This window comes from Silurus meridionalis, chromosome 9 (assembly GCF_014805685.1).
Source record: "Silurus meridionalis isolate SWU-2019-XX chromosome 9, ASM1480568v1, whole genome shotgun sequence".
Taxonomy (NCBI): Eukaryota; Metazoa; Chordata; class Actinopteri; order Siluriformes; family Siluridae; genus Silurus; species Silurus meridionalis.
Genome location: NC_060892.1, coordinates 18,545,521 through 18,560,219, shown reverse-complemented (window position 1 = coordinate 18,560,219; position 14,699 = coordinate 18,545,521). Strand labels below are relative to the sequence as shown.

The 14,699-nt window shown below is 35.1% G+C and overlaps 1 protein-coding gene across 3 annotated transcripts in view; it reads left to right on the top strand.

Annotated features, from left to right (window-relative positions):
- The window catches only part of LOC124390986 (cAMP-specific 3',5'-cyclic phosphodiesterase 4D-like), a 76,420-nt gene that overhangs the window by 11,048 nt on the left and 50,673 nt on the right, over nt 1–14,699 (top strand). For 2 of the 3 annotated variants that reach the window (XM_046857166.1, XM_046857164.1), the window contains exon 1: nt 4,585–5,157. In XM_046857166.1, the coding sequence (XP_046713122.1) occupies nt 4,952–5,157 (206 nt within the window). In that variant the 5' untranslated portion in view covers nt 4,585–4,951. Of the gene's footprint in view, nt 1–1,689; nt 1,908–4,584; nt 5,158–14,699 lie in introns of those variants that run through there. The other variant, XM_046857162.1, reaches the window with a different exon arrangement.

The window sequence follows — 14,699 nt, the reverse complement described above, 5'->3', positions numbered from 1 at the left end:
TGTGTGTGCCAGTCGGAACCTGTTTCATTTTTTTCCGGGAAACTGTGATCACAGTTTTTGTGAAGGCAGGCTGGGTCTTGATTCGGCTACACTGTCTGTAGGATTGTATTGTTTCTTTTGAGATCTGAGCAACACAGAAATGATTTATTATAGAACAAACAATACACTTTATTAGTTTATTGGTAAGAAAGCTTTTCTGGTGGCATTAAGCAATGTTTGGTGCAGGTTATACAGGTCTTATAACTAGAGTGACAAATATCATTCTTCCAAAAGATACTCCCCGATTTGGTGTTTTAATGACGGCGGTGGAGAGTTCTGTTTAACACATCTGTTTAAAAAATCTTCTGTTTTATGTAATACTTATAGACACTTCCTTCTAAGGGAAAGATCAATGACAAAAAAAACCTGAATGCATTTTGCTGCTGTGGTTTATATTCACTTCTCTCCAGCAGCTGGTTTTGTACTAAATAAAATAATGTGGTTGGATGTTCTTTATTTTTTCTCATTTTCTCCCCATATTTTGTTAATTTCCACCAACCCACTAGTTTACTCTCCACTATCACATGACAACTACAACTCATAGTTGGTAAATCAAGCATATGCTCCCTTTAAGACATAAAACCACTGCTCATGAAGTGTCTGTTCTGCATGCAGAGACTGAGATGTAATATTTAAGTTTACAACTTTGTTCATGTGCACACTTATAATCTGGTTTGTACATTATAATGAATTTTAGTGGTTTTAGTGTAAATAGAATTTCATAGAAAATAGTTTCTATTAAAGATGGTTCAGAGTTGAACCCCTTTGAATGAAAACTATCCAAGGATGCCTTAAGGAACCATTTTTTGTGTATTTTAAAAACTGTAATGTAAATATACAAAAGTGGACAAAAGTACTGGAACACTTTTTCATATTTAGTATATGTGGTTCTTCACCAAACTGTTACCACAAAGTTGAACAGGATGTCTTTCTTTTAATTTGAACTAGCCAACTCAAACCAATTCCAGCATGACAATGCCCCCATGCACAGAGCAAGCTTAATGGAGATATGCTTTACATTGGCTAAAGTGAAAGATCTTAAGATACAGCTCTGGCCTTAACCCTATTAAACACCTTTGGGAGGATTTGGAATGCTGACTGCACCCCAGGCCTCCTCACTCTGAATCACAAACTAACACCCTTGTGGCTGGATGAGCACAAATCTCCACAAACCACACATTACAAAATCTAGTGGAACATCTACCCAGAGGAGTGGAGGTTATCATAATGGCAAACAGGGACTAAATGTGAAACAAGATATTCAAAAAGCTCATATGAATCTTATTGTAAGGTGTTTAAAACCTTTTTACACACTGTGCACACTGTGTTATTCCTTTTCATACAGCGGCAAAATAGATGATTATATGTTGTTTCTTTGTAAAGAAAAAAATAATAACATGCTTTTATCATTTTATATTTTATGTCTGAGGAAAAGTACTATAGACATGTTTATAGACTAGAACAACCATATTAATATCAACATATTTTTTTCTAAAATAATTTTGTCACAATACACACATTCTTTTTTCACTGTTAACACCACAACGCAATATCACTGAAAAACAATGACTGACATTATAATAATACTAAAACAAACAAAATTCAGTCAGATATCTGGTCATTATTTATGTTCATGTGTTCCTTCCACAGAGGCGCCGTGACTCATTTGGTTTTGGCGTACAAGAGTCAGCGTCCAGGCCAAACTATGCTGTGCGCCGAAGGTTCTCGGGGCCGCTGCTGCTGCCTCCACTGTCACGTCGCCACTCCATTCTGGACACCAAGAAGCTGCTGGACCTCGAGGCCCTGTACAAATCAGCCTTGGCCAACCTCGAAACACCAAATCTGGATGTTATGAACAGTAAATCCAGGTCAGTTACTGTCTATAGCACAAAATATGGCTGGCATTTTACAGTTTCTATGCAGTGTTTGTTTGTCTAAAGCAGACATTAGTTTAGGGGACAAAACAGGGTTATTCTGAAAGTTACAGCACATGTAAGCAATGAGCCTTTATTTGTTTTGGAAAACATAGAAAGGTATGAAAGTACTCCAGGAAAATGTTCATTTGTTCAAATGTTCATCTTCAGAAAGATAATGCAGTTGTGGTTTAAAGGCCCACCAGTGGCAGCGCTGGGATTCAATTGTATAATCTTCTGGATCAGAGCTCCACACACACACACACACACACACACACACACACACACACACACACACACACACAATTGCTAAATTGCTCTTAGATGTAAATGTATGTGTGATTTGTGCACTGTGATGTACTGGCATCCCATCCGAGGTGTATTCCATGTTTGAAGCCAGAATTCCATCGGCTTTGGATCCCTTTTAATAAAAGAAAAACAAATAAGCACAGGACATGCTTGATGGCCCCTGGGGGTCCACAGACTCACACACTATCTACATTTAAGGTCACGAACACATGAATAAAAAGGACAAATGTTCTACATAATTATTCCATTCAGTAGAAAACTCTTCCTGAGAGTAGCTGATTGTGAGATCAGCCAAGCATCAGTTGGGTCACGTCTGTCATCTCTCTTACTGACAGAGATTATAAGAAATCAGCTCCTTTATCACGCTTCTTTGTGCATGCATCCATATATTACATTACTCACTGTGGCTGTGGCTTGTTGATGCAAAGCAGCCAGTCCAGAATCAGAGGCTAGTGGCTATCTGACATGCAGATGCCAGATCAGAGCACAACAGGAAGCCTAAATTGCTTGTTTTGCAGCTGTTTTCATAACTCCCCACCACCACCACCACTCAAATGAATGTTAATTGCTTGTCAGATCAAATGACAGGGAGATTAAGTCGGAGAAAGGTCAGCAAGACAGTTTACAGTGTGGCTATGTCTCTCAGGTGATTTTTCCCCCACTTGGGCACTGTTTTAGCTGTTTGGGTTTAGTGTTTAATAGCAATAGATCTATAAGATCTATAAGATCTATAGCACGGACAACGATCTAGACATAATGGCTCAAATGACTAGGGTACATTCTTGCATTATTATTTATACACCTTAAAAGGCATAACATTATGGGCACCGTTCAGACATAACAATATGACCACCTGCCTAATATCATGTTAATAGCTACAGTAGCTCATTAGATGCATCGGACTACATGGGCCTTCGCTCCCCGCGCACTGTTCCTTCCTTGGACTATTTTTGATAGATTTTGACCACTGCAGACCAGGAACACACCCCAAGAGCTGCAGTTTTGGAGATGCTCTGACCCAGTCATTCAGCCAATCCAATTTGACAATTTGACCCTCAAATCCTTACAATTGCCCATTTTTCCTGCTTCTAACACACCAACTTTGAAGGCAAAATGTTCACTTGGTGCTCCCACCCACTAACAGGTGCCATGATGAAGAGATAATCAGTGTCATTCACTCACAGTTCATAATGTTATAATGTCATAATTTTATGCCTCATTTTTAAACAGAAAAAAATAAAATTTTATTTGCTTGCTTATTAAATAATCAACTTATTAGTTTTTATTTGTTGAATTATTTATTTATTCACAATAATAAAACATAATTTAAAAGTGTCATAGACAGAAGGGCCTATGTAGAACCCTAATACAGTGTTTCATTATCAAGATAGGATAGAACCCTTTTTGGAGGCAGTGACTCCACCTTAATTGTCTGGTAAGCTTTTTAAGAGCCCCTTAAGCATGCCAAAATAACCTTTAGAAACTACACAAAACAGTGTTATTTTACTTCTACCACAACAGCAACCTTGACCCTTAGCATTTAACACAAATGTAAACACACCAGAAAAGGTTCTTATGAGTGATTTTTTGGTTTTTTTTGTTTTTTTTACAATAAACTTTTTGATTTCGTGAATGTTTTACTTTTCCAGAATTATTATTATTCAATTTCTTGTAGCAACAAACAAAATGAATAAAGTATAATGGACCAATTACAGAAAATCTAAATTACCTCGACTTTTTACTTAATAAAAGGCTTTTTTATTTATTTTTTGCTTTTGCATTATATAAATACCCCTGCATACCCCTGCATTGCCTTGCTTTTCCCCCATGGAGTTTATTAGAGTTTCATTGAATATATAAAGACTGTGTGTGTGTGTGTGTGTGTGTGTGTGTGTGTGTGTGTGTGTGTGTGTGTGTTTAATTTTCTGGAGAAAAAACTGTTTTACACAGAGTTCTACATAGAACTTTAAGGGTTCTTCCAGGGGATGAAAGTAAAAACCTCAAAGGATTGTTATTGAACTGTGAACTTGATTAGAGTCATTATACAGGGCTGAGCTGAACATCTTGTGTTATTTTTATTTTTATTTTATTTATTTATTTATTTTTTACTTTGCTTTGCTTTGCTTTGCATGACCACACCGACATTGTATAAACGCACAAACCACGACCACGATACTGCACACGTGCACACTTGGACACACACAGATGGGGGCTAGTGCGTATGCTGATGTAATGCAGACTGGGCGTCAGTTTGATCACACTGATTCAGTTTCTCTGCTTGTTTCTCAGCTGAGCAGATCAGAGGACTTACTTCAGCCCTGAGCGGAACACTGAGTTACTCTGTCATCACTCTGTGATTCAGAGATACTGTATTATAGATATATAGTAGAGAGCTTATAAATGACTGAATAAGCCTTTCCGATGATCGGATCATCTGTAAAAAGGACTTGTCATCGGATAAAATATTAGTCGCGCTACTTGTTTGCAGATCAGCTCGAGTTTTGTTTTTTGGTGGAGAAGGACAACTTTTTCTATTATTCTATTTTTATGTTCAGCACCATCCGCGTGTGAACAGCTCCGTTTGCGGCGATCATTTAAGTTTCGGTACATCTACAGTCTAATCTCGGACAGATCGGACATTGTTTTTGGTTTAAGAAGGTGATAAGAAAAAAACAGAGAAGAAAATAAGGATGGAGTGCGCGGCGCTTACTCGAGAAGGCGCCGGTTCCGCCAAACCACCCAAACATTTGTGGAGACAACCGCGGACTCACATCCGCATCAAACAGCGCTATCACTCCGACACCGAGCGCTACCTGAGCCGAAACAAAACTGTGGAGAATCACCGGCCCGGACTCAAAAAGCCACGAATGTCCTGGCCATCATCTCTGCACAAACGGTAAATTCTGCAGTGCCCCGTGCTTACAGAGCTTTTACACCAAAGTCCTAAATGAATTACTGCACACGTGCGTGCTTTGTCTTATCAGGTCTTATAGAGATCGCATAAGTCCATTAATCCAACACCTTTTACTTATCGCCTTTCGATATTTAATCATTGCTTTAAAAAACAGGTTTATACTTCTATTCTTTTCTTTTTCTTTCTTTGCCCTGGTCATATAATGATATTGATGACTTTAGATGATTACACTTCGATCATCCAAGGTTCAATCAGAACATGTTACTTTTCCTTGTTGTTAGATTCCATCTTACATTTCGACACCTAATCCATTTTTACAATACGTCCTACCTCCGTCTTTCTCCGTAAAAAAACAACAAATAAATATTTTATCCATGCACATTCTGATCAACTGCACATATCTTTATGGCTATATAAATTTTCAGCACATGCAGCTGATACTATATTGTCAATCACCTTTTTTCTTCTTTATATCTTTAATAGTCATGAAAAGTATTTTACCGTATGTCATCCTGCTTATGTTTGCACGTGAGTGTGTGTATGTGGGAGAGAGAGAACAATTAAATTTGATTTGATTTACTTTTAAAGGTGTCTCTACAGCAGCAAGGAGAACTAACATTTATATCTCCCCTTATTTTATTTGAGGAGAGTCCAGCTGGACGCAAACACTGCGGCTGATAATTTGACACTGGTTGATTTGCCGCTGATCAATACAGAGTGAGACAATATTTGAACATTACAAGACAATAGGGGAAAGGAAAGCGAGTACAATAGAAGTGTGTGCCAACCTCAGCCACAAAATTTGGTTGTGACTCACATTTGTAAGTGGCGCTTATCGTTTATACACCCTGGTAACAGTACAGCGTAAAGACACCTGTTTGTCTTGTACCTTCAAAATAGTTTGTTGCATCTAGACACCATGAGACACTCACATTCTTTCCCTTTTTTTGTGCTGATTGTTTGGCATTGAGTTTTGAATAGCATTGAATCACAGAGAACCAGAAGTAGGTGTATGGACATGACTCATGGTGCTCTGTCTTCATTTATTTATGTAATTTCTGATTTTTATATACTGTATATAGATACTGTATTAATGCTGAATTCCTATAGTCCCATGGCATTTATGTCCCCCACACTAGATGACTAAGTTCCTATATGGCCAAAGTGTAGGAAATATTTTGAGGTCATTGGCATACACATGAGCCATCTCATATACAATATACAGTATTGGTGTTAGTTATATATTAGGGCTGTAACAATTCCTCGAGTAACTCGAGTTATTCGATTACAAACACAGAAGGAAAAATGGAGGAACAGGGAGAAAACAGTGAGGGGCGAGGAGAAGATTCAGGCCAAAGAAAACGGCAGAAAGTTTTTCAAACTAAAACATAAAGTAATTTGAAATAAATTGTTATATTTTTATATATAAACAATGCATTCAAAAAGTCCCTCAGCAGTGGCCGTTTAGAGCAGGTAGTGGAGGACCTTTTTAAAGCTGCCAAAAAATTCACGGATTTCGTGCATGAAAAATTTCCAGGCGCTTTTCCGGGAGACAGGAATTCCGCATCACAATAATGTACGATATTAAATAACTAAATACGTGAGTGAGAATAATTATGAGTTTCATTCATTTCTTTTTGAATGCGGAGGGGCTTTTTGAATTTTGTATTTTGATGTAATATGGCAATTAATTGCACTTCATGGGTTTAGTTTTCATTGATACTCTTGTGCAATGTGTATGTTCAGCAATTAAAATTCAAATTTTTCTAAAGAGAAAAGCAAATTAGTTGTTCATTTTAAGAGACCATCTTATTTTTCCCTCTTATTTAGTATTGCTTTTTAATAAAGAATAAGTACTTATAACGGATTATTTGATTTATCGATGGAATAATTGTTAAAATACTCGATTACTAAAATAATCAATAGCCTATTATATATAATTATGTCTGTAAGTGATTGGATTTATATGGATGTCCATTTTCCTTAGGTTTGTGAGTACTATTCTTTAAGAAAGCACTGCATTGGTTCACATAAGGCAACACAGATCTTTTCAGATTGTTCACAGTAGAAGAGGCAGAAGCCTCCTGGTTCCCTGCTGTCATTTGTTCTATAACGTATTGAGCAGCAGCACCACTTGAGGTCCTCAGGCGAGGCTAAATTTCCAGAAAGGCATATACTTTTCCTCGAACCCTACTCCTCAACCTACATCTTGCAAAATATATTTATGATTAGGTATAGTGGATGTTGCTACGGATCTGTTTTTGCTATAGATCTGTTTACTAACAACAATCAGATTCGAGGACAGTGACTAATTATAGTTTGTATTAAGCTTACTGAAGTCGAGTATCATCTTCAGATCAAAAATATTGTTCTGTTTATTGTGGAATAAAAGAGAAACACATGCCTCTAGGTTCTTTTACTAAACGATGAACAGAGAAAGACTGATAGGTTTGATTAAATCAAGATGTTGAAATAAAAAATAACAAACTATATGTCATTAGTATTAAAAAAAAGACCAATATTCAGTATAACACGGTGTAATGTATTATTATTTAAAGACTGATGATAGCATTGAAGGCAAAAGCTGATCATTCCAAAGCAAAATATTTTTGGCGGTTTTGAATGAGTTTTATGAATTATGTAAGAGTTTTATAGTAAATCACTTTTGATCATTTTTGATTTCCTGTAAGGGTATAAATCGTGTTAACAAAACTGAGAGTCATTATTTTAACCTCATAGTTTACATTTAACCTCACCTTTCTCAAAGAACAATGCCAAAACAATGGAAATGGCATCATTCTCCATCTCTTACTGACTGCACTGAAGGTGTTTATTTGTTTGTACAAAGAGAATAAAAGCAGCTATAGATCATGTGATATGATATTAATAATGTTATTACTTTATTAATAATACAATATTGGTTAGTGTTTGCTTTTCTTACATGATATAAGAAAAAGGCATTGTTCAGATGTTTTGATTTCAAAAGATTTTTGAAAAAGAAATTAAGCCATTATTACTGATCGCAGTCTGAAAAATAAACGAAGCAGTTTGCAGTATTTGTACGATCGAACATCTCTTTTATTTAGTCCTTTAAAGCAAGAGGACGTGGATGAAGAGCAATCATCTTAGGCTGGATTTACTTGTGCCTTTTTCACATTTTAAACCAAAATGTAAAGCTGCATTTGTTTTGTCTAATCTACTTATATATATATATATATATATATATATATATATATATATATATATATATATATATATATATATATATATATATATATGTATGTATATATATGTATGTATGTATGTATGTATGTGTATATATATATGTATGTGTGTGTGTATATATATATATATATATATATATATATATATATATATATATAATTACAGTATATAATTATAGTAAAAAGTACTATAATTTGGCATAATAATAATAATAATAATATTAATAATAATTACCTACCGTACTTTTTTCCCACGTTTTAAACCCTGCGGCTTAAACAACGAAGCAGCATATTTTTCCGGTTTCACAAACTTCAAGCCAAAAAACTGAACCCCATAACATTAGACCAATGAAATTTCCGAACAGAAACGAAAAAACGCACCTCACCTGTGTTCTGAGCTGCACGGCATCGGGAGAAATTTTTTTTTTTTAAACAGACGACGATGCCAAAAGATAAACTCACTAGAGAAATAGTTGTGAAAGGAAGGAGGAAGACAGTGAACAATGACTTTCTTGGTAGGCTACTGTTTAGATACAAGCCGTTGTAATGTGATCAGTCTGGGTGAAGGGAGAGCTCGCTAACTCCAGTTACAAATGAAATCATATAAGCGCAGACAGGTTTCCAAAACTCGTGCTTTTTTATTTTTCTTGGCAACAGCGTTACGGGTTAGTCAAAGAAACTTAGAAATGAGCATCAGAAAATAATAAGGACATAATCCTCGGTCTTGCACACATGCAGTAATAGCGGAAAAATGCGACGGCAGGCTATTCCCAAAATACTGCTCTGCTCTTAAAGGAAGCGCAACATATTTCACCGTTACACCAGACACTGTCTTTCGTTAAAGCCTGTGTAAAGTTTTTAGTTTCAGTCTAGACTGCGGCTTATAGACAGGTGCGGCTTATTTATGTTCAAAATAAAAATCTTTGTCAAATTCAGTGGGTGCGGTATATATATGGGTGCGCTTTATAGTCCGGAAATTACGGTTATATAAATAATATATAGTAACTTGTTGCCACATAGCAGAAAATATCAAATTTACAGAATGAAGAGTTGAGAACTGAGTAAATGAGTGAACTAAAAACAATTGCATCAAACAATTATGTATCCGACTTCTTCAAAGTCAATTCAACATTGTTACAGGCACAAATGTTTCTGCTTTGTTTTAAATAATTATTTCTCTGCCTTGAGCAGGGCCTGTCCAATTAATCCTTTTCACAGGGAATCTTATACTTACGCACAAGCAAACCGAAACTTATAAAAGATGAAAAACTACACACAAGTTCAAAAGTATTTCTTAGTTTTGTTCGTTTCAGCCAACTCCATGAAAAAAATAGGTTGGAGTGGAAGAGCTTGAGTGGCCTGCTTTAGAGTGCTGACCTCAGTCATATTAAACACCTTCGGGACGAATGGAAAGTCTGACTGCAGCCAGGCCTCTTCACCCTTCATTACACTTATGTCTGAATGAGCACAAATCTCCACAAGCACACTTCAAAATCTAGTGGAACATCTCAGAAGAATAGAGATTATTATAAAAGCAATTGAGGAGAAAAAGTGGAAAAGTGTTTTCAAAATCAACAAACAAATCTTATGGTCGTTTGTCCACAAACTTTGGTCCATTTGGTGTGTGTGATTGTAATTTGGGGTGTGTAAATGAGGACTACTTTGGAGTGTGTAAATGAGGACTACTGGATAGGAGTCTGCACTTGCACACATCTTTTAGCCCTCTAATATTGCGTGTTGTAATGTCATATTAATGTCATATTCTCAATGTCATATTCTCAATTCTTCACAACTGACTTGACTTGAACTGCAGTGACTAAGGGTCAGGGTGAACGCAGGAAGATGGACGTTTATACAGATTGCTAAGAGGAAATGGCTTGCTTGTAGAGCTTTATTTGAATAATTGTTGTTTCTTTTAACCTTCAATTGCTCTTACCTTGTTTTCAATAACTGTGCCAAATACTGTGGGTACTATATTCATTCTAATAGATCTGGTTTATTAGGTTTATATTGTGTCAGAGGAATTATTTTTTCTAGAACTTTCTGGTTTGCTCAAGCCGGGTTTGTTCCACTTTCATCTTAATCATGCTTCTCAGGGTACAAAGTGTTTTGAATCATGGCTGGCATCTGCTAATATAAGCAACTCCTTAAAATAGGTATTAGCAATCAGCTTCACACAATCCCACCTTTCCACAAGTTACTAAATCCCCACTATGAGTTATAGTTTAAAAAAAAAACTCTTTTTATAATAAATAAATTCATATATTCTGCATGTGTATGCATAAATATGAAGCAGAGTATTTCAGTGTTCAGTAAATGTGAAGAAAATGTTCTAAATTTCTCAATGTAAATTAACTATTTGTTCAAGACATTTCCTGAGTTATGAAAGCCTCATATCATTTCCTGTACTCTTCCTCATGCTGTAGTGAGGTCGCACACTTCAGCAAGGCTTTTGTTTTTCTGTGCAAAGCATTCAACAGACTGGGAGAACATTTTGCTCTGTACACAAGTCGTTTTTAGAGCCTATTTGCTTTTTATACACTTTTTTTTTTTATCCTGCTGTTCTTTCAATCATGCAATCAGTTTCATTATTTTGGTTGAAGTGAATATTTTCCATGACTTTTATAAAAAAATAAATAAAAAAGGTAAATAACAACACCAGCTGCACCCACAGGCCGTTTTATTAGGAACACCTGCAGCTCTGACTTTCGTGAAATTATCCAATCAAGTGTCAGCAATTTGTAATGCGATAGATAGATGGATAGATAGATAGATGGATGGATGGATGGATGGATGGATGGATGGATGGATAATTAGATAGATAGATAGATAGATAGATAGATAGATAGATAGATAGATAGATAGAAAGAAAGAAAGAAAGAAAGTCACTAAGATCACAACATTGTGAACATTAATTAAAGCTTTTGCATGCATGCTTTAAAGTAATGCACCGCTGACTGAATAATTGCATGATTGGGCAAGTGTGCAGGAATTCCAACTAATAGGTCAGTGAGTGTGCAGTTTAAAATAGATTTTGTAAATTATAAATGCACAAGATTATAAATGTAGCCTCATTTCTCACATACATCACCGACATCATTCCTTCCATAAATGTGTTTTCTACGCCTGTCAAATAGAGCCATAATAGAATAAGCAAAGGCTGCTTTGTTGTAAATGAGGATGGTACAATATTGTGCTGGCTATTTGCAGACAGATAATACAGAAGAGAAATCTTTTTCAGCAGTGTATAAGATTTCTACTGATAAATGCTGCAATGAAGATAACCATCTGAACATTTGTACCACATCCCCATCCTCCGCTACAGAAAAAACACTTCCTTTTCCTCCTCTGCATCTTGTAACATGCCAGCTAGAGCCCTGTATCTAAAAAGATACTTCTCATCTATTTTATTCTTTTTCTTTGATATACAGCCAAGACTGGAATGGCAAGACCAGTGACATAGTCATCAATTACCATTCATTTTTTGATAACTTATCATGCTTAATTGAATGAGCCAGCTGCACCCTGCCATAAAAAGATCATCTTGCCACTTCGTTCTCTCTCACCACATACATCACGCAGTGTTTCCTGTCATCTGCTGTTATCTTGTATAAATGTGACGGTCTGTCAAGGTATTGAAAAATCATGACTGGAGTTAGAACATGATATGACATTGGCCGAATGTGTGTTTTATTATCTTTACGGTTTGATCTGAAAGATACATTTTACCCTGTGTGGGTAAATGAGATTAATTGAGATCATATCAGCTAAGCAGCTTGTAGTGAGAGGATGTGTCTGTTAGAGTCTGTTTACTGTGCTAGGGAAAAAAGGGTATTAATCTTATTAAACTATTTGCTGGAAACCAAATGAAAAATCTGTGCTTTTTTTTTTAGAAGGCAATAAAAGGCACCTAAAATCAGCGTTAATAAGCCCATATTGTATTACATTATAAAACTGATACACTTCCACTCTTACTTTTATAGCTTTACATTTTAAATCCAGTTTTTTTTTATAACTCTTCATATTTACTATACTGAATACATTTTCTTGAGGATACTATGTAATTTTACTGTTTGGTCTCAAAGTGTACCATCATGTACCAGATGTAATCATATTGGACTTTAACTTGTAGAACCCAACAGAACATATTTTAAGGACCTTTCCATCTTTTATTAATAGGCTTTATGGAATAGAACCACTAATGGAAGTTGTAAAGTTTTTCTCTTCATTGATCTTTTAATTTCCTGCTTGTATATCCTAAAAGTTAGAGTTATTCTCAATTGCTGGTGACTAATATGACAAACTTAAATACTTATTTTAATTTTTATATTAAATTATACGTAGCAGAAGTATTAATAGTGCTAGCACATTTAGTAGTAGGAGTAGTAGTAGTAATAATAGTAGTACTCATAGTCACAGTGGTGTCATAGTAGTAATATTAGTTCTCATGAATTTAGTAGCAGCCATGGAAGTAGTACTAGTAGTTATACATTCATTAGTAGTAGTATTAGTAGTAGTAGTAGTTTTAGTAGTAGTACTCATTGTGTAATTGCAGTGGTTGTCATAGTAGTAGTATTAGTACTTATCAGTTTAGTAGTAGTACTAGAACTTGTAAAATAATAATAATAATAACACATTATTATTTTTATTTTTATTATTAGAAACAGTAGTAGTAGTACTAGTAGTCATAGTTTTAATGGTTGTCATAGTACAAGTAGTAGTAGTATTAGTACTCATAAATGTATTAGTTGTAATAGTAGTAGTTCTAGTATGTATAGTTGTAGCAAGAGCGAAAGTAGTATTAGAACTAGTGGACATAAATTCAGTAGTAGTCATAGTAGTAGTACAAGTACTCAAAATTATTATAATATATAATATTAGAACTAGTACAGCTGTAGCGTTGTCATAGTATTGTTACTTATTGTCATAAATGCATTACTGTTGTAGTAAGTTGTAGTCAAAGTTGTAGTGATTGTCATAGTAGTAGTAGTTGTTGTACTCAAATTCTGTAGTATCCAAAATATCTATCAGTAGCTCAGCAACTGAATTATTAAGGTTGATCAATGCTCAATCATATGTGGCATAATAAAATATATAGCCGAACTATTATTAGAAATTCAGGAACCAAGAGCATTGTGTTGCTCGTCAGTCTCTAATGTTTATTGCAATATTTTAGGGTTGTTTTTTCCAGAAAGGTTTCACGAACTCACTCTCATAATAAAGAGACCGTCTTACGTACAGAAAAGAAGTGAAGCGAGGGAGCTAGATATGAGAGAGAGAAACAGGCCTAATGCTGTCTAATGCTGAGAGTGCTATCACCTCTGATCCTCATCTTGATGCGCTTGATCACTGTGATGCAGAGCACCAAAACACACAACTTTAAAAAGTAGCCTAAGCATTAGGCAGCTTGCATGACATAATAATATATTATATATAATAATACAAGCTTTAGCGAACGATGATAGAATTTGAGACACATAAATAAAAGCATATAATTCCTACATTTCATCCACTTCAAGACAGACCCACAATTTGTTAAATTATTCCCCCAAAAAATAATAATAATAATAAATAAAAAGGCATGTTATACAGAATTCACAAAGTAGTAATGCCTATGATGAAAAAAAAATAAAAAATCTATGTTTGTGATTGGCCATTTTGAGTAAATTTGTTTGGCCAACATGTGCTTATATTTTAGGCCTGTCGAGGAGGAGAAAATGGATGATTTATTTTTCACTTTTGCATCCGTTAGACTTGTGACTATGATTCGCATGAGTATTTTCAAGCACCGTGAAAACAGATGCGTCAGTGACATGGGTTGAAAACAATTCAAACCCAAATAATCAGACCAAGTGTCACAACAAATGTTGAAAAAGTATTTTGGACTTAATCTTTGTCTGTAGCAAATTATGTGAAGGATAGAAAAAAAATAATAAAACATTGTGTTAATGTACTGTTTATATGCCAGCAAACCCTGGTAGAATTAATACTAGAAAAGCAGCACAGCAATAGTAGAAGAAAAATTAATAGTAGAAGTAGTACTATTAGTGGTATTTACATTACATTACATTACATTACATTAAACTTTATTGTTTTTGTGCAAGGTACATGTGCAGAGCCAATGAAATGCATTTAGCATCTATCCAGAAGTTCATAAGTGGCCTATTTACAATAAATAAATAGTAGTGTGATAAATAAGGGTATGGGGTCCATATGTACAGGGGTGAGGGTGAATAATGTACAGAAGGTGCAGTAGGTATATATAATATATGTACCGTATATATAGTAATGTACTATATA